The sequence below is a fragment of the Dicentrarchus labrax genome, unplaced genomic scaffold, assembly GCF_905237075.1.
Source record: "Dicentrarchus labrax unplaced genomic scaffold, dlabrax2021, whole genome shotgun sequence".
Taxonomy (NCBI): domain Eukaryota; kingdom Metazoa; phylum Chordata; class Actinopteri; family Moronidae; genus Dicentrarchus; species Dicentrarchus labrax.
In genome coordinates, this window is record NW_026136702.1 from 13,069,254 (window position 1) to 13,095,745 (window position 26,492).

The 26,492-nt window shown below is 40.1% G+C and overlaps 1 protein-coding gene across 3 annotated transcripts; it reads right to left on the reverse strand.

Annotated features, from left to right (window-relative positions):
- Window positions 1–1,205: 1,205 nt before the first annotated feature.
- sgms1a (sphingomyelin synthase 1a) lies at window positions 1,206–24,513 on the reverse strand. Of its 3 annotated transcripts, none has more exons than XM_051425902.1 (6): window positions 24,356–24,513; window positions 7,806–8,691; window positions 7,577–7,694; window positions 5,805–5,958; window positions 4,667–4,833; window positions 1,206–3,819 (listed from the first exon to the last, which is right to left on the reverse strand). In XM_051425902.1, the coding sequence occupies exons 2-6, from the start codon at window positions 8,417–8,419 to the stop codon at window positions 3,643–3,645; spliced, it is 1,230 nt and encodes a 409-aa protein (XP_051281862.1). In that variant the 5' UTR covers window positions 8,420–8,691; window positions 24,356–24,513; the 3' UTR covers window positions 1,206–3,642. The 3 variants fall into 3 exon arrangements, with proteins under 3 accessions (XP_051281862.1, XP_051281868.1, XP_051281874.1); XM_051425908.1 differs by lacking the exon at window positions 24,356–24,513 and adding an exon at window positions 24,235–24,340; XM_051425914.1 differs by lacking the exon at window positions 24,356–24,513 and adding an exon at window positions 23,092–23,264.
- Between the last annotated feature and the right edge of the window lie 1,979 nt (window positions 24,514–26,492).

The following is a 26,492-nucleotide window of genomic DNA, read 5'->3' on the forward strand; positions in this document are numbered from 1 at the left end:
ATTCTGGCCTATTTAATGAAGTCAGCTGAAACTAGAAGATGTTAAGAGCACAGACTCACTCCTCCCTCTCAGTTGACTGTGTACAGTAGTAGTGTGTGGGAGTTTTGGCTTGGCTGACCAGCATAGCCTCTCCAGGGTGCCAGAGAATTCTCCAGCTGGCCGAAGAGCCAGCTCGAAATAAATATACGCTCCTTTACATCCAAGGAATTGTGAGGACCCTCTTGCTCTTTTAGCAGGTAACTCCGGGGAACCCCAGAGGTGACTCAAACCCCCCAGCAACAATTTTTCAGCAGCTGAGGTCGCAATCTAATTAGCTTTATTTGGATTTCTCGTATCTCCAGAGGCCGCTGTGGAGAGTTTTCACGATAATCAGCAGCTTGATCAGTCCTTTGATAATCTGAAAGATAAAATGCTTTGGACAAGTTTGTCTTCACAATTTCATTCCTTGAGTGAAATTGAGTGAAAAGTCAGTAGCTAACTTAAAAATGTGGCTGTCTTAAAGGCCAAACTGTTTTGGTTGTTTCACACAGTTTTAATTTCGACTTTTCTTTTTTTAACTGGTTGGGAATCAGTTGGAAAAAAGTGAGGCAGCACCCATCAGGATTAACATTGGAATTAAAATGCAGTGTGGGGTTGATGATGATGTGCTACACTTCTGAGTGTTAATAATTAATGCATTTTTCAGCAAGCTTTGACTTTTACTTAAACTTAGTAATTTAAAAATGAATATATTCAATGTTAAAAATACTTGAAAACTACATTTTCTGGTGCTTTAAGTCATCAGTTTTAGGAAGATTGCTTCAATGGCTACATAGGGATAAAAAAAATATGTAAGCATAAGTGAGCATTTGGGTGGATGAGAAGAGAGGTTGGGGAAGACTAAAGTTTGAAACATTTAACAGCACATGTTTAACAAGAGACCCAGAATGAGAGAAATTAATGGAGAAAATAACTATGTCAAACATACTTGAAGTAGGTGGGGTGCACAAATACATACTGGAAGCAAAAACACTTTTTGGAAAGCAAAGCCACCCCTCACTATCCTGAGTCTTATTTATGAAACTCAATGTGTCCATCTGCTGGCTGTTAGTGGGTCTGCCATGACGTCATCTTCTGGCACAATGAGTTGACACAATGAGAACGTACATCTGCTGCAAGATAAACAGCTTGTGATAAACACAGAAAGAGACCGACAGTAAATCAAATACATTATAGTAAAATGTTTTATTCAAAAGCGTCCCAAGTAGAATCCTTTATCATATCTTACAAACACCTGGTATACACCAAAAAAAAAAGGACAAAGTGGGTGAGAAGTTTACAGAGAAAACAAACAGGAGAACCAACTTTCATTTCTTAAGAGACAAAAAGAAAATCCAACCTGATTGGCAAACTAGAAGACAAACATAAACTCCAACCTTCATCCCTATCGAAGCCCTCAACCATTATCAGGGAGCCACGTTTGGACCATTAATTCAAACATTATCTCAAATGAAAATATGGGCGTATGTGAGGAACCTGCTGAGACCATTCTCTGTAAAAGTGAAATGATCGGACAATGCTACAGGGAGGAGGGTAAGCCTGTGCTGTAATTAGTCTCAAACATCAAGACTCTAGTTGGCATTGAAAGGTATCATAAGCTCACATTGAAAATAATGTTATTTTCTCACCTCCTCACTCTGACATTGTTGAAAGAAATTAAATTACATCATCATTATTTATTTGAAAATTGTATAATCTAATGTTTAGTGCAGCTTCTCTTCATCAAAACTAATCTGTTTAATTTGAAATTAAAGTTTCACATAATGAGTTAAATCTTTCCCTATAGATGAACTTGTGCAATACTTAATTCTTTACAGTTTAGTCATAGTTACACAAAGAAAAGCAAAGAAAATAAAAAAGGTCAACAAGTACATGATTAGGATCATCAATAAGGACGCATTTCACATTCATGGAAATCAATGGTATCCTGTTAGCACACATAAGCCCAAATATATCAGCTCTGTGCACCATGCTTCAGCTTGTTCCCCGCACGCAAGTCCCATGTTGAGCTACTTATAGTAAAAAAGTTGTGGCGTTTCACTGAAGGAGGCAATGTAGAAGATACACTGTCTTCAAACTGTAAAGTAGCAGCTTGATTTAGTTCAAGACAAATCATACAAAAACAAGTACAGATTCATCACAGACATGCTCAGAAACTCTGCCTAAAGCTTCTGATTTGACAACTTTGACATTCCCTAAACTCAACACAGGTGTCACATTGAACATTTTCCTCCAGATCTCATCATCAAAATAATTGCAAGACAAGGAATGAGGATCATTCTGATTTCGAAATGGGACTCCATGTGGGGAACAAGAGAGGGGCTCATTATCTCCTGAGCAAAGAGATGCAGCGATGATGCACACGAGTGAGGTCCAGAATAACTTAACTCTGCACCTCTGAGAAATGTATTCGGCAATTTCCAATCAGGCAGTGACGCCCAGCAGATACTGATGTGGTGGAAAGTAAAGCTAGCAGATGTGTGGGTGTCCACAGGTGACTGAGCATCAATGGTTGGGCTTTGAACATGGCTGGTGTTGGTTAAAGACTGGTAAAAATGAAATGTTACGGACATAAAAAATACAATTAACAGTCATTCTTTTCTGTTAGAACAGCATTAACCAACTAAACACAAACTGACATCATAAAGCATCAATAAATAAATGGGACATTTCACTGACTGCACTTAATTTTGGGAAAACCAATTTTCTGGTAAGGCTGGCGTAGTTGTTTTTACATTCATGGGAACGAGACTGTTAACTAAGTACCACCTCGTACCACGGTGTGGTCACACCTGCGGCACAGAGACACAAGACACATAGTACTTGAACTGCTTTACAATCAAGCTAAGAAAGGCACTGGAATAATGTTATACCACATTAGATTCTTATGCTCTCAGTTATCCATCTTGAAAAAGGTAAAAATCTAAAAAATCTTTTCTTGGACATCATTTGTTTTTGAAAAATAAAGTTTGACATACTTAAAAAAATTATTTTTTTGCACCTTTGACTCATTTTAGCAAGGACTGTTTACAAAAAGTAATTTGCTATAAAAAAAAAAATGCTTATGGCATTTTGGTTATCAAATTTGATTGACACCATCTGCACTAAAAAATCTTGTAAGAACATGAAGACATTAACTATGATTTTGTGCGAGAGGAAAACAATTATTTGAGTCCTTATGGCCAAAAACCAGTTTGAGTTTTAAAAGTTTGTCGAAATGCTTCATTGATCTGCTACAAAAGCAGAAAATGTTAAGTGGCCCACGAAGAGGAAAAAGACACAAAACAAATATAAATTAGTGCTCTGTGTTGACAAATACTACCAGAAGAGAAAATGGATGACAGAAAACAAAAATAATGTGTGTGTGTGTGTGTATGTGTGCGTCTATGTGTACACACACACACACACACACACACACACACACACACACACGCACACACAAACAAAGAAAAGAAATTACTAGGTGGGTCACAGTGCTATCCATTTGGACAGGGATGTGTCTGTTACTACAGGTGAAAGGACAGCGCGCTACATTTAACAGTGCCATCTTCCATCGGTAAAACAGCACTTATGGAAGTCATAGTCCTCCCGACATGATAAGGGTCACTGGATGTCCAATTTGCTGTACTTCACACCGCGGTTCCACTGCAGCGCTCGCCATGACGACGGGAGCTGATAGTTACGAGGGACCGTGCCGTTGACGTTCGCTTCAAAGTATTGGAACAGTCTGTACCACCACACCCGCGAGAAAGGGTTACTCTGAGACGTCTCCTTCAGTGACTGAAACAGAAGACATATACGTGGTTATTGGGGTCATTAAATATCTAACGCAAATTTCCTCATCAGTTAATTTATGGTTAGAGCAATTTACTTCCAATTCCAATTATTAATTTCACATTGTGTCAACTGTACTTTTTGAATAAGCATATTTCCCAAAATATAGAACTATTTCCTTTAAAAAGGCCCAGTGTGTGACATTTAGGAAGATCTATTGGCAGAAATGGAATATTATATTCATTGGCATGTTTTCATTAATGTATAAATCACCTGAAAATAACAGCTGTTGTGTTTTTGTTCCCTTAGAATGAAGCGTTTTTATCTAGGAGAGAGGGCGGGTCCTGTTGAACTACCATGCTTCTACAGTAGGCCAAAACAGACAAAACAAACACTGGCTCTAGATAGGGACACTGCAGTTTCTCCGACACGCTTAGAAGGCTGAGCTGACTGGTATCTGCAACTTTACAGCTAGATGCTACTACATCCTACACACTGGTTCTCTAAAGGTGTAACGGCTTCTGTATAAAAAGTATAATGACAGTTAATAGATTTTTATCTTATCGCGATATATTTCATCATGTTGCCTAAACCTTTGTTAACATTATATTCTTTACTGCCTACTACAAAAGACACAATTTTAAGAATTCATTATTCCAGATTGCCTTTGTGTGCAATACTCTTTGTCGCCTAAGCACTAAAACACAGGTTCCAGTTTGTTTATTAGAAGGTAAAAAAAAAAATGAGGACTAGTGAGAAAGTTTACTGCATAAACCCATGTGCCTATTTACTTAATTGGATTTTGAATGAAAATAAAAGTTAAGGGACAACTTGTGCAGCATATGGCACTCACCTGCTGGTTGGCCATAGTGTGGTACCACCAAAAGAGGCGTGTAGTGATAAAATATGCAACCACCACATCCACAGTGTAGTGGTCATGTGCCAGAAGGATGCAGAAAATCCCCACAGCACTCAACACCCAGCAAAACCAGTGGTACCACCAGAACCGCTTGGGAGAATCTGCCAATCATGAAAAAAAACAAAACACACAAGCAGGTTAAACACAAATCAAACCGAACAGTATCAAGTCTAGAGAAGAGGGTGAATTCTCTTCAACAGCTGAGAGGGCCATTAGGGGAAAACACTGCATTTGGCCTCAAAAGTTCAGAAGTGGCACTGTTGCTTTTTTGCAGAAATGTTAGCTGAACTGTTCTCCTTCTCGCCACTAGATGTCACTGCTGTATCAATCAGGTTTATGCTGGAAAAGCATTGGACTACCATGTGATGTAGCAGAGGAAAGTAACAGTTTGAGTGAGAAATGTAATAATGTCTACCACTAGACCAAGCGGTTAAACTGCTACAACTTCCTTGTGCTTAGTGATGAAGCAAGTGGGTGCGTAAAAACCAAATAAGTTAGATAACGGAAATGCCTGCTGAGGAACAGAAAATGCCATTATGTAACAGAGCAATGTTTTAACACGCTGAAACCAACATTTTAACAAGCTGAAGCCAACATTTTAACAGTTGTGTAAGTGTAAGCCACGTTTCCTCTACATGTCCTTTGTGTCTACATTTCCTGGCTGTTTAGATAAGTGTTGCAAAAGCCAAACAGTGCTACACTTTATCTGGGAGCTACAGATAGCGCTGAAAAATGTGTGGTGTGAACCTTTAACACCAGTTAGGAAATTTAGCATTTGTTGTAATATGCATGCCTTAATGCCAATTTCAATACCAAAATGACTAAAGTTGGAGATGTGCGTGTATTACGCAAAATTAGTCTACATTTACTCTTGCTTACATTGTTTTACCATTTGTTTCTTTTGACATCTGAAGAAGTGTGCACTAGACTTTGGCAGATGTTGCTTTCAAAATGATCTGCTGCATATTAGTAAATATAAAGAAGGTAAAATGAGCTTAATGTGTGGCTTAGAGGGAAAAAACCTTCCTATACATTCTCATATAAAGTATAGTATAGACACAGAGGAACTTACACTCCTTGATGAAGAGGTATGTTAGTGTTAACATGACAGTGTGGCCACTATACAGATAATCTCCACACATGGTGTGGGAACCTGTGATTGATAGGCCCCCACCAGCAATCATCTTCATTATTCTCCTCGTCTGTGCCTCCCAGTTCCCGAGCAGCTGAAAGAAACACAGCCAATCATTACATCAGCTTTAGATCATAAAGAAAAATATAGCTGATAATATTGCAGATAACAGCTAAAGAAATACATGATGTGTAACAAATAAAAAAGGATGCAGAGGAGAGAAGAGAGAGAGAGAGAGAGAGAGAGAGAGAGAGAGAAGCACAACATGAGTTAATCCAAACAGCTGCGTTCATTTCTTCATGGCATGGGTGAAGACAGCTAGAATCAACTTTTCCATTGAGCCATGGATTCATCTGTGATGCCACGTCTCACCTCTAAATTTGCTTCTTTTTTTTCTTTGCAACTTTTTTCTTACAACACATCAAATTCTCTCACTTATGCTACAAACATTGCAGGGGGAACTCATTTGAGGGCCAGTTACAAAGTATCCAGATGCCTTACTTCATACAATATTGTAATACAGTGTAAAAAATAATTCACAAGGTATACTCCTGCATTTATACTTTTTAGAGTAAAGGACAAATGTTTTAGCAGCAAAATGTAGCTGAAGTATCAAATTTAGTGAATAAAGAATGGCCTCTTTCAATGCGTTAAAGCATTCGGCACTAACAAGCATTGTAATGCTTTTTTATAAATAAAACATTATCTGTCAAACTACTATTAATCAAATTAATCATCAAATAAATTCAGTATAAAGAGGATTTTCCCCTTTACATTTCCTCTAATGTATTAGTGGTACTGAGAAGCACAAAGTACAAACACTTGCAGTAAAAATATCTCAGCATTATATTTACAGTAAATACAGTACTTGAGCAGTAGTTTTTACTTGTAGACTGACCTCTTCAGCATTACCTCTTCAGCATTTATCATTTTGTTCACGTAAACAAACCTGTGTTATTGTTTGCATTTCCTGCCATAAAAGGAAGCACTGTAACAGCAAGTGAGGGTGTGGAGGATGAGATTGGTAGAACAGACTAAAGCACCACAGCTCATTATACTTCTCCTGCACTGTTCTCCTCCAACAAGTTGGTTTCTTTAAACCATAACTATGACTTCTTAATGACAATGACCTTAACACTCACATTTTTAATAAGTAGTAGGAAATTTTAGTTGCCTAAAGCTTGGCAGTATTTCTGATAACCGCAATAACCATACACTATTACGGTTTTTACCACTGGTGGTGCTTCTGAGCAATGTTTTGGTGAGTGTGTGCACATATTTGATGGTATTCTGTGTTCTAGCAGCAAGCACGCAAATGCTTTACGAGATGCACAGAGAACACAGAGTGTAATGTTTCTCTGAACAAGACGCCATTAACCCAACAGAAACACTGCACAGTGGCTTTGAGAACACGGGTATAAAACTGCTTCCCCAGCAGAGCAATTGCAACATTATCTAATAGGAACTACAAAAAAAGTGAAGCAAACCCTCAAAGCTCCTCTTATTCACATAAAAAATGGACATGCACATATCTTAAAATCGGCAGTCGGTGGAGAGCACTCAGAGGCTTTCAGCTTACAAAAGAGATCTAATTTTTTGCTGAATTTGCCCATTCAACACGGTTGCGCCGCAAGCGATTAAGTAAGAAAGAAGCCTTTCATGCTCAACCAACCTACAATGGTGATAGAAATAAAAGCGTATGTGTATTATACCTTTGGAGAGCATTTGAAGTGCATCCCAGGAACAGGCAGAGTGGTGATGTACATTGTAATACACCGGTACAGATAGAGTGTGCCCACAATGAAGAAGAACCGCCTGCCTATAATTGACCTGGGCAAAAAAGAAAGAAAAAGAAAATGAAAAATATGACATCTTTATTTAGTTGCAATTCAGATTCTAACATATTAACTAAAATATTTGGGTAAGTAACAAAGACTGTACCTGTGCTTGAGTAGGATCCACTGTATGAGCCAGAGTCCTACCAACAGCATGCCGTTAATCTCACAGATGGAGAAGGCCCACTCCACCCTGTTAAACAGGTCAAAGAACTTATCTGGCAGTGGTGGGGTATGCTCCTTTGGCGGTACTCTCTCATGGACCACTGAAATGACGACGGTGGTGGTGACAAAGCACACCACCGCATACAAGAATGCTATGCCCGTCTTCCCCCACTCGGCGGGGAATGAGGGCCGTGTAGTTTCCATTGTAGGGATGGGGATCTTGACCATCTCCCTTCTGAAGTCTTTCATCCCCAATGTGCCATTCCTCTGAGGCTTGCTAGTTCCGTTAGGTAGCCCACCGGCGTGCCCGTTTGCGTGGCCGTTTTTGTGAGCCTCTATATGAGTCTCTATCTGCAGTGTCTCCAGTCGCTCCAACAGCTGCTGCCCGCCATCAGACGCCACCAGCGAGAGGGGAGGCATATTGAAATCTGCCTCTGTGAGCCTGAGCAGGGCAGGACCATCAGTCCGACGGAGGGCATCTATGTACTCCGGCATCCCCTCCTTGCTCAGCCAATCGGAGACGTCCTCTGCTGACCATGCCGCCACCTTCATCATCTTGGCCAGTGGGCGATGTGGAGGATTAGGATGGTCCTAGAGGGGACGGTTCACAGGAGGTGTGGCTGTCTATGGGGCAATGGTAAGTCCTCTCCAGTTTTGGCACATGGTGTTTGTTGCGCCCAGAGGGAGCCCAGCCTCCTCTTGAAGAGATGGGGGTAGAAAGTAGGCAGCAGGGTCACTGAGGGTTAGGGCTAACAGATAGCAGGTGATCCACAGTGGCTTGCTTTGGCTTGCTTTACCTCATCGGCTCTTCTTCACACACTGCGCCCCTGTCAAAGGGAAAATAAAAATGCTGTGAGTCACAATGCAGTGGTTACTCTTCCATAACTCCACTGGGTGTAGTCATGGACCGGATGACGAGTCAGACCTGGAAGCTAGTATGTATACTCTGACTAAATAATAGAGCAGCACAGCCACAGGTTGGCCAGCTCTTAACTACTGAAAATCTCCAGGGAAACTACTTAAGCTCCATTTCACAGACATGAAACATTAAATAATAATTCACATCAATCTACAGTAACAGTATGAGGACCCAATCCATCAGCAACATCCTGAGTTGATTAGCTCTGTTGTTATACATGATTGTACATACAAGTAGAGAAGACACGTGACTCTTCACTTCACTGAGTAAGTGTCAGCTGTATACACTGGTCATTTTGAGCTACCCACACCAATGGGTTTTTGGTCCAAACCCACTATTATTAGACAACAGTGTGTAAATAGATCCAAGGTGAGCTGAAGGCATGGGAAAGTGATGGGCGGTTAAAGAAAGACAACATGTACAGTGAGGCTGTGAATGACCATTTGATAAGAAGTACAGACGGGGCCAAACACGAATAAATCTTGATTTCAACTGTTTACTGGAGTGGACTGCCAAGTCAACTGACCCATGTAATTCAGGTTAATTTATCAATTTATCACTCAAGACAAATAACAGAAATCCATGAACGGAGCAGACAAAAATACTATCAAAAAATTAAACAAAAATTCTTTCACAGATCTTGCTTTCTAACTTTGTTTTCCATAGTGTATGTTCCTCATCCGGGCTTCAGGCAACAGCCAAAGTTTAGCATTAAAATAGGGAGTGAACTCACACATCTGCTACATATCATGAGTTTGTTTACAGACCGCGATGTCTGTGGTGGACACAGGGTGGCCCTGCTTGTGTTGGGGGGGGGGCGAGGTACAGCTGGAGGCCAGTCCTGATCTACTGCATGCTTACGAGGAAAGAGGGGCGGATGGAAGGGAAACGGACTGCAAGGAGGAAATCATAAATCAGAATGAAGGTCAGCACTGAGCACTGACAAAGCCCCACCCCTGTTAGAGGGCAATCAGCCAGCAGTCAGGCCCCAGCACAGCACAGCCAGCTCAGCTAAGGCCAATAGCTGCTAAATACACTGGCAGGCTGGCTAGTTGGCAGGACAACAAACTGCACATCAGTACCTCGTCTCACCTCGTCTCAGCTCAGAGGCCTGTTCATTTAGGCCAGCAAAAACAGGGCCAAATAAATGGGCTACAAGCTGGGTCGTCTACAACTCTGACAACACCTGGCATCAGATTTATTCCTGCTGAGGTCTGGAGAACAATTTGACCCGATAACCCCGCAATTCTAACGTAACATTAAAAACACTAAAGAGCAAGTGTAACAATAAACATATGGATGGGATGCAAACAGCACAGCATGAGAGTCCTCACTGCAACAGCTTAGCTACGTGACAACCCAGCTGTGCTGCATCAAAGTGTTAATAGTGTTAATAGTGTACTATTCAGACAGATCAGAGATTAACTGTCAATGAGTCAGCTGTGTGCTGAGGACCTTTGGTCTATGAATCAGCTTACAGCGGGCCCAGTGGAGAAATAATCTCACTCAACTGAACTGGGAAAAACAAACTAATCCTGAATCCAATAAACTAACCTGTATCTTCCTAGGTATATGAATACAGCTGTCTCAGAAATACTGGAAGGGTTTTGTCATTTTTATGCTCAAGCTGTGTAAATTAGGAGGTTCAGAATGAAAAGTTGACCGTCATCTTGGGAATCGGATCAGAATGCATGGAAATAAAGCCAGGAAATTGCCATCCTCTGAACAAAGGTTTATTTTCTCCAAAACTCAAAAGGAACTGCCTTTATGAACATAAATGCAGAACAAAAACGAACATCAGAAACTCCGCCCCATGCGAAGGTGAAAGAGTGAGTGAGAGGGAGTGCGGTCTTTAAACAAGGGGTGATCAGGTTAACTTAATCAGTTAAATGTGGGCCAAAGGTGAAAACAAGAGCTTATCTGTGACGAGGAATGAAGGTGAGGTAAAGGAACAGAGGTAGGGGATGAAAGGAGAAATGAAAGGAAGGACCATGAAATGTAATGGTAAAGTAATGATGGGAAGAGTACGGTGCTGTGCTATTATTTTATTATTCAAACACCTGGGAATGGAGGAAAAGTACCTGGACTACATATGTACGCATTCCATCGGCTGTAAACTGCCCGTGGAGTAGTATGAGGTTATGGAAAATGCATGTTTCATCCAAGTAACTCCCTGTGTGCTGAGGATAACCAACACCTGATGGCCAAGTAGAACGGCTTTGATAACAAAAATGTTTCTGCCACAAGCAAAACAGGTGGAGATCTGACCAAACACGACTTCGGGACATATTGTTTGAGAGCAGAGAACTACAAAAACAGAGGAAAGTCTGGAAATGCTTCAGCCTTATGATGTTGTGAATTTTGATATGAGATTAAAGAAAAACAATGAAGCTACTCCCTACAACAATGAGTCTGACCTTGAAAGCTTTTTGTTTCCTGTCAGAACTTTAGTAAATGTGACAACACCAGAGGAAGACAACACGGAAAAATGGGATTGTTACGTGCCACCATTGAAATCTATTTTCAGCGTTCAGGCGTGTGCTTGCCGAGTTTTATTGTCAAATGTTTACTTGTTGCAGGCAAGCTGCTACTTACGGCACTGATTGAGATTAAGGAAGTGGCTTTTTTTTTTTTTTTTTTAAACCTGGCCGCAATAAGAGCACACCCACATGATGCTGGGGTCTCTGAAGGTGACATAAGCCAACCAACTCAATAACCAACTGAACTTTGAGTTTTAACACTGCTCATAAACAAGCACAGTGTTTCTAAAGTGATAAACGAGCACCTGCTTACTGAAGTGATAAAACAGGCGAGCGGGTGTCCTGCAGATCAATAAACAGGAGGAAACGGGGTTGCAGAGAGCGCATACTAGAGCTACATTCAGCGACTTGTGCTTTGCTTTCATTCTCCAACGGTGCTTTTACATGCAAAGCAAACATTTCCTTGCTTTAACCATTCAAATTTGACTGCTAGAAAGATTTTCGGTATAGCACAGATGGGTGCTGTAGCATAAAAAACAAGCACTACCTCTTGATGTGGTGTGTGTGTGTGTGTGTGTGTGTGTGTGTGTGTGTGTGTGTGTGTGTGTGTGTGTGTGTACAGCTCACATGGGCAATTTTCTAAATCTACCAGCAACCTCTAGTAGTTTCATTTCTTCACCTCCACGTGCCCCTGGTGCGTTCACGTGATCCCTCCTCTATCTCTCTCGCCCCTTTCCTGTCTGTCTAACTTCATCTGTCCTATCAAATAAAAAGGCATAAAAAAAAAAACACAAAAAAAAAAAAAAAAAAAAAGTTATCCTTATATCTAAATTCAGTCAATTGCACATTTGGCAGGGAGCACTGTATACACTTGCCCAAACTTAGCCAACTGGTTTACAATTAGCATTTTTTACATCACTTAACTTTGCTTTCTTGAAACCATTATTTACCCGCTGTAGGTTCTTCTCTTTTTCAGCATCCCTGCTTCCACACACACACACACACACACGCACAGTTAGTCTGGTCTGTCGGCAGGGGAGTAGTTTGGATCAAAGTGATACCACACCTAAAATCTTTTCAGTATACAATGCTCGCCTTCTGAAGGCTTTTCAGGTGGCTGTAAAAAAGTTTATAATCTGCTCTTTTACAGAAAATGGAGGCTGTGGTCAGCTGTATCCATGGATTATAACAGTGACAGTACAAATTAAAAAAGGCCCCACAAGTTCATATGAAATTATAATGATAATTTGTTCACTTCACAGAATCTGTAACACACTTAGTCATGATTCTTTTTTGTGTTTAGGAAGTAGACTACCAGAGTTTTGGGTGGAGTACTTCATCTTGATTTCCTACATATCGAGGCAAATTGCTAATCTATGTTTATACACACTGGGTCAAATGATAATACATTGTAATCTATAGACCTGCCCTGCACAATGCCTGTGTATTATAGCTCCAAAAAGACAAACAATGATTCTACCGACGTTACTACAGCAACCCAGTCACATTTGTTTATTAGCCGGAGCATTATGTTCACCATGAGCAATGTTATCTTTGCTACCGTGGGACTGTGCCTTTTTCACTGCCTGTTCTGTCTGACACTATACAGCCACCACAGTTTAGAAGTGGCATGTAGCTCGTAGCCCTACACTATCTAGTCTTAAAAAACAAAAGACACCAAAATAAAAACCCCAAATAACTGTAGCCCATCAGGTTACATTGTATTCAGCTGCACTGGATTAACCACAAGTTGAAAGCATGTATTTAAAAAATTCAACTTTTAAAAAAGTGTTGCAGAGTGTTGTGTGGGGAGGAGGGCCAGGCGGAGCCGAGGTACAGCGCCAGTAGACTGATACTGAGTGCCAGGGAGTTTTGGGGGAAGAAAACTGAGGGCAGAGCTAGGGCTTCAGGATGAATAAAGACCCGGAGTTGCATCAGATTCTGCTCTAATCTGGCAGGACGAGGCTCAGATTACTTTTTAAACTACTCGCAGCAGGAAGCTGTAGAGGTGTAGACAAACTGTCACAGACACACCCATTGGTGCCCGCCATTGCTTGCTAGCTGTATTGTGGCTGTTTCGGGTGTAGAAACACAAATGATCCCACAGTCAAATTCGTGCAAGCATGCGAGGCAAAAATTTGCTTGCTGTCTGTGTGTGTACATGCGAACACACCATTATTGATCTACAACAAGTATCGAATGTTGAGAAACTCTAATTCTAATTGCAATTTCTAATTGCAATTTCTAATCTTTAAAAAAAAAGTATTGAAAAAAAAATAAGTTACATTTTGGTATACTATTCAACACTACTGCTAGATCCCACTAAATCCTACACACCGGACCTTTACGACAGCCCCTGCAGAGTTTTCTTGCAAACAAACAAAAGCTATGTTTACATTACGAACTGATTGTGTGCATCTTGAGGTCTAACAACTATGCCAAGTGCTTTTCCCTCCCCCATAAAACATTTACAGAGAAAAAGTACTTTACATCTAGATTGCTTGCTACTTCCTTTCTAAAGTGAATCATCTAAACGGCTAAAAATGCAACAGCATGGCCTGGAGGAAAACAAACAGCAATCATGAGAGAAATACCATTAAATAAGTACAGATCTCGAGAAGCATCTCGGTGAAGCAGTGATCAAAAGAGACAATATGGATGAAACCTCATTGGCCTAGATCAGACCACTGTTGTGCCCACTTCCTGTAGTTTTCACATTTATATGCTGTAGTCTATGCTTTCGTCAAGCGGAAATGCAACCGCAGTTTTAAACACCAATATAAAATGGTATTATTCTAACAATGTGAAAGTGAGCACTGGGAGCAAGACGCCTAAATTATCTCACTGGAAAAAGTGATTAAAAACAAACATTACCATAAGAACACTTCTTACCTCAAGCGGTAAGTCTTTCCACTCAGAAAATGTAGTGGGGCTGAGGGGAGGGGAAGGGAGGGGGAGGGGGGCGGGTTGGTTTAGCACAAGGCAGTACAACATCACTAGAAAAATATCCAACCCAGAAGTGACAATATGTACAGCCAACCCAAACATAATCACACCATCCGTAGAATGGTCCAATGACTCACTCACAATGGCTTTGAACAGCCCTCTGCTACAAGTTTCATCTAAAATGTAATAGTGTAAATAGCAGCCCAGATGTGCTCTTGTAATATCATTAACTAAGCACCTGTACAGTGTTGGTTTATTTTTCCAAACAAAACCTACTTTTAAGCTTTTTAAAATTCCTCGGAGCTTCTGAATTAAAGCTTCATGATAAAAAGGAATATGTGCTGTACGACTCATCACTCGCTGTTCCGAATCTTTCATCGCCTCAGCAGCATTCGCCTCAGAGGGGAGGGAAAACAGTTTCTCTGACCCGTCGCCACCTTCTGTCTTTTAGTTTCCACGCCTTCCTTCATTCTCCTCCTTGCTTGCATGATCGAGAAGCCGGCGCCTATTTATTGTACTTTCTCCCCGCTGTATCTCTATTCCTGCACACTTGTTTCCTGCTATTCATTTCATTCTGTCTTGTCTTTTTTTTGGCCCTTATGACACTTACAATTGGAGAGACATTACATTTCCCGGTCGAAAAAGAACGGCATTCTTCAAATTGGCAGAAATACAGATAGAACCACATTAATACCAATGAGAAGAGAGGTACAGAGATACAGTACAGAGGATTAACACACAAGAAGTGCACACACACACACACACACACACACACAAACGTCAACCTGAGGCATATCACAGCTGGCCCTCCGTCAACTGGAATATGAAGCGAATTTGGGCGAAATTCCGTGTGCCTCTTTGGTAACTCACTTTAGAGTCAAGATCATAGCCGTCACAACAAGGACTCTTCACAACGTGTCTGTGCTTCAAGTGGTTGCAAATCTCCAACTATTCCAGTGTTTCCACAAAGGAAAACTGTGTAAAACTAAGCTCATCTGTAGAAGACTAGAAGCAATGGGCAGCAAAGAGAGCTCTGAGGTATGACTAGATCTGAAATGTAATTCAGCGATCCTTTGTCAAACTAATGGTCATAAGGTTGATCCTCAAGAGAAATTACTTTTTTTTTTTTTCACTAAAAAAGTTAATTGGAGAGATGCAAAGATACTGTGTATGCAAGAGAAGAGGGAAAGTGTGAAAACTAAAAAGGTGCAGCAAATTGAGAAATTGAGAATAAGCATGTGTGATTACAACAGAACAAAAAGATGCTGACAGCAAAATCCTGAAAATGGTATCCGTTTTGTCTTGCTGGATACAAGCTGACAAATAAACTGACCGGGTGACTCACGGTTTGTTTTTAGCAACCGTGTTTGACAGGATATGAGAGTTACCATAAACCACCACACTAGATCACGAGTGTTCCACCAGTTACAAATCATGCAGGCATATAAACTGCAACGATTAAATCGATCAGCAGGAAAAATAACCAAAAACTAGTTTGATAATTCATTCGGTTTCAGTCATTCTTCAAGCAAAAAAGGTCAACCATTTTCTGGTTCCCTCTTCTCAAACGTGAGATTTATCTGCTTTTAATTTGTCATATATGACAGTAAACTGAATGTCCTTGGGACTGCTGGTCAACTTTTAAACTGGTAGAAATGTGGGCCACTTCATAAAAAGTTTTATTGGTGCCACAGCTCCAGTACTGACTCCTGTGTCTATACAGAAACTCTAAAAAGAAAACTAGGACTGCACAATATAGTATAATAATCACAATTGCAATTATTCTCACAGATACTGCTGTTGCGATATGATTTGCGATTAGCGGGAATTATCCTTTTTGCATCACATTTTTCACTGAAAACCAACCACCAGACCACTCCTGCACATAGTTTCACCGAAGCGTCTCATTATTGCCAGCTCATGTTTCATTTAACCTGGATATGCGTGTGTGATACATTTATACAAAATGGTCCAATCTTTGGACAGAATAGACGTGTCATTGCACAACGAGCAAACGTCAGTCACATAAAAGCCAAACAAAGACGGTATGACCCACAAAACGTGGTCCTTATAGAGAAGGCTTTGTTTGCCTTGTGTCCTGAGGGTGTTTTCCTTGTCTTTATACACAGTTTTCTGAAAAAGTAGTATCCCCTTACAGGTTTTTTTTTTTTTTTTTTTTTAATCTGTGAGGCGAACTGAGAATGGGTGAACAACACGCTCTCACCTGTATCCCTTTACACCTAGAATACAAATGCCCCACAGGTAGGCCAATATTTACACAACTGGGACAGCCTAGTTGAAGTGAAAGATCGTATGGTTAAAATGTAACTATGTACGTCCCTGCTGTAGATTACAGTGTGTAATCCTACAGTCCTATTGTTAAACTAAGTAAACATACTTACACAGAGCTTTATGAAGTATTGGTGCTGGACTTCCTCCTGCTAATTCTAAAGAAAGTGGAATGAGCGAACAGAGCTGTATATCTCCCTATCTTCAATCGACTATTTGAGAGGGACAGACTAAATGATTCAACAGTAACTTGGCTTCAATGAACACAGAAGGGACGAATAGCACGCCTGGAATGTGCCGCATTTTAGAGATTTATAAAACAAAAAAGGGGGGGTCAGCTCACCTAAATCACACACACACACACAAACACAAAAACATACCACTTAACTAACCATGCAGATAGTTTCAGTTGTATGTGGCATGGTTGTGAGATTTCATTTCTGACACCCTCCGAATACGATGGCATTACCCGGACTTTCACTGCTCTAATTTTAAAAAAAAAGTGTTTGAAGAGTTCATCATCATCAAAGTGTCCCTCCATGACCAATGTGCTGGTAACTAAAGAGCACTAATTAAATCTGTTTACCGTAATGTCTGTTAATCAACTTAAAACTCTCGAGTTGCTACTTTATATAATTGTTTTATTTGGATTCATTTTAAATTTGAATGTCTTAACTTGATATTTTAGGGTCATAGTTTATACGATTCTTTGTTGATTCCCTTATTTATTACTGATAAATTTCAGCATCAAATGCAACCATTGTATCTGAGTGAGAACACATTGCAGAAAGAGAGTTATAGTTAGGCTCTCTCTGACCGTTCCTCTCCACCATGACTCTTTCTTGTTGAAAGCTTCCAGCAGTGTACAAGCATGAGTTTGACGTCATTGTTTTACAATGCCCAACTGTCAGACAACCATCCTGGCATTGATAAAACGAACTGAATCTACAGTAACTGCTCTGTGGCATACGACTCTGATGGATCGGACAATTTGGAACCAGTTCTCAACTGGAACCGGTTCTCGACTCCCATCCCTAAAATCTTTTATCTATGTTTACCTTGTTATTGACAACACTAAATCAATGCACATGACTTATTAACTTTTCCTAAACAAAACCTCAATTTCTGTCTAAATACTCATCATAAGAAATAAATCATAAGAATGTCTATTTTTAACAAGCAATAAGATATGATTAAAACCACTCACGATTGTATTGGCCATATGATTATGCTCTTGCTGTGTACACAAGCAAATGAATAATCATTGCAACTGTAAATTTGACTAAATCAACATAGCCTTGGAGCCTTCAACGTGCCCAAATCAATATTAGAACCAATACGGATGGTTCTTACAGCACAAGATGTCCTTTAAAAGTCAATTTAAACCAGCATGGGCATGAATTTTACATCTACACCTACAGTTCAAGTTTTGCTTCCACTCTTAGTTTCCTATTGTGAAGAAATGATGTTTGTTAACTTCCAACGTTGCCCAGAGTGTATCTTTACTTTACAGCTTCCTTGAGCAGCAGATTACTCATCACCTCAGGGAACTATAGCGATAGATCAATACATCTGGCTTGTTGATTAAAAACATGTATACAGCAAACATAAAACAGTTCCTAGGAATAATACCAAGCTTCTTGTGATGGCACATACATAAACCCACTTTAGGTCAAATGTATTCCATTTACAAGAAATGTCAAAGCAGTCTTGTCAGATACAAGGTCTTACAAAGGATAATCGATTAGAGAACTCTTAACACTATCACACAAGCTATTCAGGGCAAGGAAAATGTATGAAACTGAGAAATTTAACGCTGAGGTCTGATGACGGCCTTGACTGAGTGCAGTTACTGTGAAGTATGACTACAGGCAACGAGGTTTGATATTTTTTTCTGTCAGGGAATAATCAATCTGCTAGCCATAACAGCTGGCAACAGAAGCTCCAAACTGTGTGTGTCCTACTGCCTAGGAATATTGCACTTCTAATTTTACTCACATGACTAAAAGTTGTAGTGGGAGAATGACAATTTGCATTCTAAATAGGAGTTAAAACAAACAAACATTTATTTTTTTCCACTGTGAAACTACAATCAGCATCAATGGAATACGATTTTCATTCAAATTAGCTATAGTATCTATACAATTAGAGCTGATGATAATGCAAGGCTGATGCAAGGTCTACAGCACCAAATAAACATAGTTCAAAAGGGCTTTGTCGTGCAGATCTTAGCAACCCTGCTATCATTGAGAACAATATTATGTCCAGTCAGACTGTTAATTAACAGGGGAAGGTGTTTGGCCAGATGAGACGCGCTACAGAACACGGATGGCTCTTGCAGAAGTCTTGGGGGAGCTGAGCTGAATGGCACAACAACCACGCTAGCGGATGGTGCTATCTGCTAATGAGGGTACCACCTGTGGCTTTATGAGTCACTTATCAGGATGTCAGGCCCTCACATCCCCAGAGGACCGACACACAACTTGCCTAGTCCCTCTGTTCAACTGTAAGTGATGCAAACACATCAGAAAATATATCTAGGATATCGCACAGGGGACTTGTTGTCAACAGGGAATAATTTTAGCTTGCAGCACAGCATTTAGCCCGTCTTTTTATATGTCAACTACCTGAACTGCAAAGTTCTACATCAACAAGACTGACAGATTACCGGGGCTGTAATGACGTGTTTGGGTAGAAATGTGCAAATTCTAGATAGACTGTGAAGAAAATTTAAGATTTTCCTGCTAGCAGACTCTCATTTTTATTTATTGCTTTGTTTAAGGGTGTTGGCTTGTTGCTCGTTCTATGTATTGTTTACTGACAGCGATATCTGGTTCTTAGTGTTTTTACGATAAACACCGCCATCACTCCTGTTGTTGTTTTGACAACCATTGCGCTTTACAGGGTAAAAACAACTAATTTACTGTTATTCTCTCACTGTTGGCACTGTTGAATGGTAAGGAAATGCAGGTCTTTCTAGGCCTCGGAGTGAATGTAAACCATACGATTTAAAAATACCCTAACATAACCCGATGACTCTGTACTGGCCTGTGTGTTGGACCGATATGTTGTATTTTAAGAGCAATAACTCGCACAGTACACCAAGTTCTGGCCCTTGCTTTCTTGGTTGCTTTGCCCTGTGCAATCTTCCATGAAGGTGCCATCAATTGTACCCATCTGATGACCTGGAAACTCCATGGCACTATAAGAAAATCCACATTCTCTAACACATAACTGTAATAGTGTGAATAGTATTTTTAAACGTTTCTCAGTGGGTGTAACCTTAATACACGTGACTTCCAGGGATAGTCAGTGTTTCCAGTCAGTTTGTGTTTCAATCATGTTATTTAAACAATGTACACAAGTGTTGCACTCAACCATTAAGTGTAAACAAGGCTTTAAAATGGTTACTGGAGAGATCCCAGGGTGACACCCACAACCGCAGAGAGAGCTTTCATACAGTAAATTATCTTGTACAGTCAGGCTGGAACTGTGAAATTTCCAATGTAGATTCCACACCTCCTTACATGCAATTATCCTAAATTAAAATACCCTCCTAATGACAACTGTTTTTAAAAAAAACAGGAACAAGAAGACACAAGATTTTTCTACTTGCATAGATATAGTTTTTCCACATTATACTGGGTGGAGTTTAAAGTTGCTGTGGAGCCACCAACTAAAGGACAGTAAAGAAATCATCTTTCATAGGACTCCTTTTAGTGTCGCTTTCATATTTCATACTTTGTACACAACATCATTTGTTTATATTCTACGTGTGGTTTTCGATTGAGGACAGCTGTGGTCACAAAATGACACACGGGCCTGCCTGTGGCCAAAGTCACATCATCTGCCCTCAATATAACATCGTGTTGCGTTTAAAATAGGCCAAAATATGCACACAACAAAATAGGGCAGGGGCAGATCTACAGCAATTAGGCTACTTGAAATATAGTCAAACGGCTGTACCATTGATTGCATGTACACCAAACACCCTGAGAAACTTGATGCAGGAATGCAGGCGGAAATAGAGTTATTCAAAACAAGTCAGGACAGGGGGATACCTAGCTCAGGTGTAAGCAGGCCAGACAATAGCAGGGGCCAGCTTGAACTACTTAAATTCCTTACTACCCCGACTCCCCACCCTTCTCCATGTGGACGCGCAGCTACAGTTCTCATGTACCTGCATCATCTAGTGTAATACAGAACCTCAAATACACATAGTTTCCAACTGTGCCAATATTATTTAACGTCTGTGTGTCTCCTTCATTTATCAAAAAGAAGCCAGCCAAGTAAGATGACATTAGACTACTTAAACACTGCCCTTTTCTCCCACAAGGATTATTAAAAATTAATCTCACATTTTGACATAATTTCTTTTCTGAAAAACAAAATAGGCTACATCAGAGTGCTAGTAGCCTAGATTGCCAAAAAGCAGTTGTAGGCCACAGGAAACTGGGACATCATGTGAGTGGCAGTAAAACTTCATGTGTTTCTAATTATGGCAGAAACAAGATTAAAGCCATTACATATTGTTTCTCTGGAGGCAAGCCTATGATGGAAATCAAATGATCAATGGTTATTGGCTAGCACTAACATTGTAGTACCATGCACTAGAATAACAAACAGACCAAGGCCATCAGGTAATAGCATTATACCCTAGCTGTGGTTCGAGTATTGAGGCTCAAATACGCTGGAGAGGAGCAGAAACACACATTTGCAAATGTGAATCGTTTTAGAAAGGGCCGATATCCATTTCAAGTGTCAATTTTACAATGTCAGAAGATCCACCGTTTTTTCCCCCATTAGGTATCTGAATCTGTTTTGACCACTAACCTTTTTAAAAACAAACTGACAGATGACACAATAAAATAAATGTTGGGGTAAATTGCCAGAGATCTACACACTGTGTCAACAGCAATGTTTCAATGGAGCCATGCTTTGATCCCGCAGAGATATTCTTCAGGCTTTGTCGAGGCTCGAATATACTCCCAAACGGATGCATACACGGACAGTTGTTGGGCACTACGGCCGTGTAGTAGTTCTGTTTATATGACTTACTGGAGCCCACGAGGAGGATGTGTTTCACACAGTGTAGTAACTGTGTGGACAGTTTGCGCAGTCACAACAAATTGGGGGCACACAGATGTCAGCACAGAGCCTAAGCATACAATCTAATTGCGACATTTACGGCACGCAAACACTAGCAGACAGAGGTGTAGGTGTGTATGCGAATATCCAACTCCTAAAATTAAAAACCAACTAACAAATATCTTAATAACGTGGCTACTGAGTGTTTATACCTCCCTTATTAGGTCTGTGTCAACAGGATGGAGAGGGATATAATATTGTCACCTTTCTTACCCAGAAAAGGGAATTATAAGATAATTTTAATGATGGTGATCAATACAGTGTTTAACATAATAGAGACATCATTTTAGACTGCTGATCATATAACATTAGCAGATAATCTTCTCTATTCTATTATAGAATCTAATTTCAATATAAATTGTCGGCCGTTTGTCCCTTACTATTGCTTTAAATGCTGAGTAAGTCGATGGTGAGTTACAATACTTGCTGAGCTGATCCTTTCATCTAAACATTAGCCAACCATTGTTAAGTGTAAATGTGTATTGCTCAGGTAAGCTCTGCTCTGGCGGTGGAGAAGTGATTATTAAGGTATTTAGGGGGTTAATTACTACATCAAAAACACCCACAGACTTTTACTCACCTTTATAAAACACCCCAAATGTGTACACTTAACACTCCCTCAGAATGTCTTTAGAAAGAAAGACATAAAATAAAAATCTGTAATGTGAGCGCTTATTCTTTCCCTGTGGTCTCTCTCCATCTGCTCTCATCTCTTGCTGTCTCACTCTCCGTCTTGCTGTATTAGTCTCATCTGTCTCCTCCATCCTGTCCTGTTGATATCTGTCTTTCCTGATTTCCTGGTGCTCTCTGTTTCTCTAACACTCCTTAAAAATCAAGATCAAACATGAGCACAATTTGTGACAGTAACACGGGTCACAGATGAGTGCAGACATCGGTGAGAGGGACGTTAATATCAGCTGCACATTATATAAGAAGCACCGACCAACTGATCAGTCATATCCAATAAAACTACGCTGTTTTCATTCATAAAAATGACACACCGCTCTCATGTCATTAAGTAAACCGCAGTATGTAGAAAGTTACCAGCTGTCCGTCTAGAGAAACAGGAGTGTGTCTCCCACCCGCACTCAGAAAAACACACAACACTCTATGAAGATCACTTAATGGCAACACAGACTTAGCTTATTCTCTGAAAGACAACAGTAACATTAAAGCTTTTATTTCCAGGCCAGAGGAAGTTGATGATGCAAGCTACTATCGGTCATTAAGTGTGGTCGTCAGCTGAGACAAGAGTTTTCCGAGGCTGAATCCTAGCTCTGTCTACAGAAAACTCATTGTTCCAGTGGTGGATAGTCTGACATGCTTAGCAATCGGGGCTGGCTCCAGTGGCAACAATAAACCTCTTTCAATCACTCTAACATTTTGCCCCTTTGACACTGACTGCAGTCACACTGTTTAGGTCTGTGGAAAAGTTGCTTTCTCACCAGTTCCGTTGCACAGACATCTCCCTGTTTATTTCCATCACTGTCTCTGTTGGCTCATCTGTCTGTTCAGCGAGTTTACTTGGCCTTTGTGGGTGGTTAGCAGTCTCACACACACACACACACACACACACACACAGCATGTCCTGTTAACCGGGCAGCTGTGTCTTTTCCCCGACCACAAACAAAACCACCACCACCAACAACAACAAAACGACACAACTGTTCAAATACATGTGAGATCAAGTATCTCCCCCCACCCAAAAAACAGGGGATGGGACGTGTTTGCGAGACTTTGTGGAAAACAGTGCTAAATCAAGCCACCCGTTCCGCCCTCTTCTTAGAGACGAATAAACGAGTCAAAACAGATCTCAAATGTGGTCATACCAAGAAGCGCAGGGCAAAAAAAAAGATGTTTGACTAGCATTAAAGCTCTAGGTTAATATTTACAGAGAAAGATGGATCAGCAGAGAATACAATCGGTGGTTCACTGCCACAATAACGTTAGTAGGGACACCTGTGAAATAGCGTTACATGAAAATCATGGCTGACACAGGTGGTTTTAACAGGCTACAAAACACTGCTTTTATTCACATTCAGGCCTCGGCAGCCACTGTACAGTATGGCTTAAGGGCTTATAGTCTGACCACCTATAAATAGATAGGCAAGCTGGCGTCTTCTCTGTTTTAGCTAGCTAGCTCGCTAGCTACAACACAGCCTACACTGGAGTCGTGTATTCACAGCGCGATTTGGGGGGTTAACAGTGTTAGCTACAGGAATGTGGTTTACAAAGCAGGAAAAAAAATGTATTCCTCCTCATAGCTAGCCTAAATATTAACCAGCTCCACGTTGTCGTCGGGTTAAAATCCACCCAGCGTGAACTGAGCATCTGTCAATCACGTTGAATCGGGGTTAACGATAACGGGAGATGTTTTTTTTTTTTTTTTTTGGTCGTCTACTGCTCAAATGTTTCCTACACAAGGCCAGTGAGCAGCTAACGGTACATATAATAAAACGGTAATAAAAACAAACAACAACAACAGTCAAAACAGCGCATACCGAGAGCAAATAGAGCTTAATGTATGTTACAATACAGCGGTGTTCAAACTCGAAGAGTTACAGCATTACACTTTAACTAACTGTTACCTTGCCGCCGACTTGGAGCCAGAGTGTTAACTAACCAACCTCACCGGGCTGAGAGGGCTCTGCGGTTAGCTAGGCTCCGCTTAACACAAAAGACTGGTACAGAGGTGTGTAGTGTAATTACCTTGCCGTCGAAATGTTTAAGGACTTCTCTTCAAATTGTAGTGGGGCTCCTTTTTTTTTTGTTTTTTGTTTACCGCAATGTGGTAACGTTACGAATCCCTCAGCGAGTCCGTCCAGTGTTTTCATGGGGAGGAGGGTTGTGACTGGAGAGGTGGGGAGTTCCCTTCATTACGTCACCATGCTGCCTTCATGGACCATCAGCACTGTTTAGACTCCTTACGGCAAAAGACGTGGGGGTAAAGGTGTAATACCGGTTCGCAGCAACTTTGGACATATAATATAATAGGTCTATGAAAGCAACACGTCCGATTTTCAGACACCACGATGACTTGCAAATCTCGTAGCACATTTGTTTGATTTTGTTGAGAGATGAGACATATTTACACATTTAACACTCTGAAGTTGGGGCCCGGGAGGAGTATGTAAATTCAGCAACACCAACGACGCAGAAAATGCAGCGTTGGAACAGCACACGCCAGCCCCACTCACTCATCTGAAGCCATCTATTGGTGAAGGGTTCAGCATGCTAAATATTTTTAAATTGACACACTATACTATGCTTTGATATGAAAGCTCTAATGATAATATTATATATATATATATATATATATTGCCAGTGATATGGTTTGAATAAATAACACAATATTAATTATTTCTATCACATAATATAATTAAATTTATGTTCAATGCAATCAGCTGTGTTCCACTTTTGTAAATTTGCATCGGACAAAAAGTCTAGATAGATCTAAACCAAAACCTTCTTGGCTAATGTTGTTAGTTTTTAATTCATATTCTTCAAATTATGAATTTGGACAACTTTGAATGACATATGAACAAATCATAATGATATAACTCCACTGTTCATAAATCATCATAAGAGGACAGTGGTGAGTCCTGAGAAAAGACATTTGAATAGTAATTCTGCCACAGTGCTTTTGATACCACTGATCAGCTCATACTGCTTGATAAGATATAAAAACTAAGTTGGCGTATCTTGAATACCCACTGAGTACATTTTCTTCTGTCTAGTCTGACTTTCACTGTCTCTAGAGGCGACTTCACATCCTTATCAGCCTTACAGATATGTGACTCCTTCGTGGATCAACAGTTGGTCCGTCATCTTAGGACATAATCTATTTAATTTGAAAAAGCCTCTTTACTATGTAAGGCATGATTGCCTGACTCCCCCCACTCCAACCTGCACTGCACAGAATTTTCTCCAACTAACCCTGCAAAAAAGGTTTTTGATTGGCTCCAGACAGACCAAATCACCCCATTACCTGCTTCCATTTACCAGTTCCCACTTCACTTGAGACTTGCTTTTAATTTCTCTTGTTTATTGAGGTTTTTGAATTGACTGGCCACATGGGACCTCCTGTAGAGTCTGCACTTTATTATCAGATTTCCCTGCCAAAGCTGAAAACTAATTAACAAATCCTAATGTAGAATTGGATACATTACTGGTTAAACAATCAGCAATTATTGGAAGAATGTAAACAGAAATTAAGAAAGAAAATATATCTTAATTATATGATATAATATAATAATATAATATAATATCTTATATTGCAAGTTGACATTTAAATGAGAATAGTTGATTTTTAGTCAATGCCAGTGTCAAACTCTGCTCTTGTATATATATATATATATATATATATATGAAGCAACAACTGAAAATAGACGAAAGTGATATACACCTATAGAACAAGAATTTCTACCAAACTGACTGAAATATAATAGGCAGACAAGTGAGAATTAAAATAAGCTCCATAGTGACTTGTCAAAAATGTGGAGTGGATGGGTAAACAAATGACAAAAAGAAGGGCATGACCCTACAAAACAAATGGCAAATGTTTCGTTGTGCCACTTCAATCTAAAAGCTGTCAAAATGAAACTACTGGAGCTGTGATAGTGAGTGATTGTATACCTACCAAACCAGGGTTGTCAAACCAATAAGTTGTGGTCAGAGAGCAGATAAGCAGAGAAAGAACACAATCTCCTTATAAAACAACTTTACAACGACGATATTGATATGAAGATATTAAAACATTGTTAACCAAGTGGACCTTTGTAACCAATTTTACAACAATTACATTTTCATAGACATGTGGTTCACAAAATACCTTTATAATCTGCCA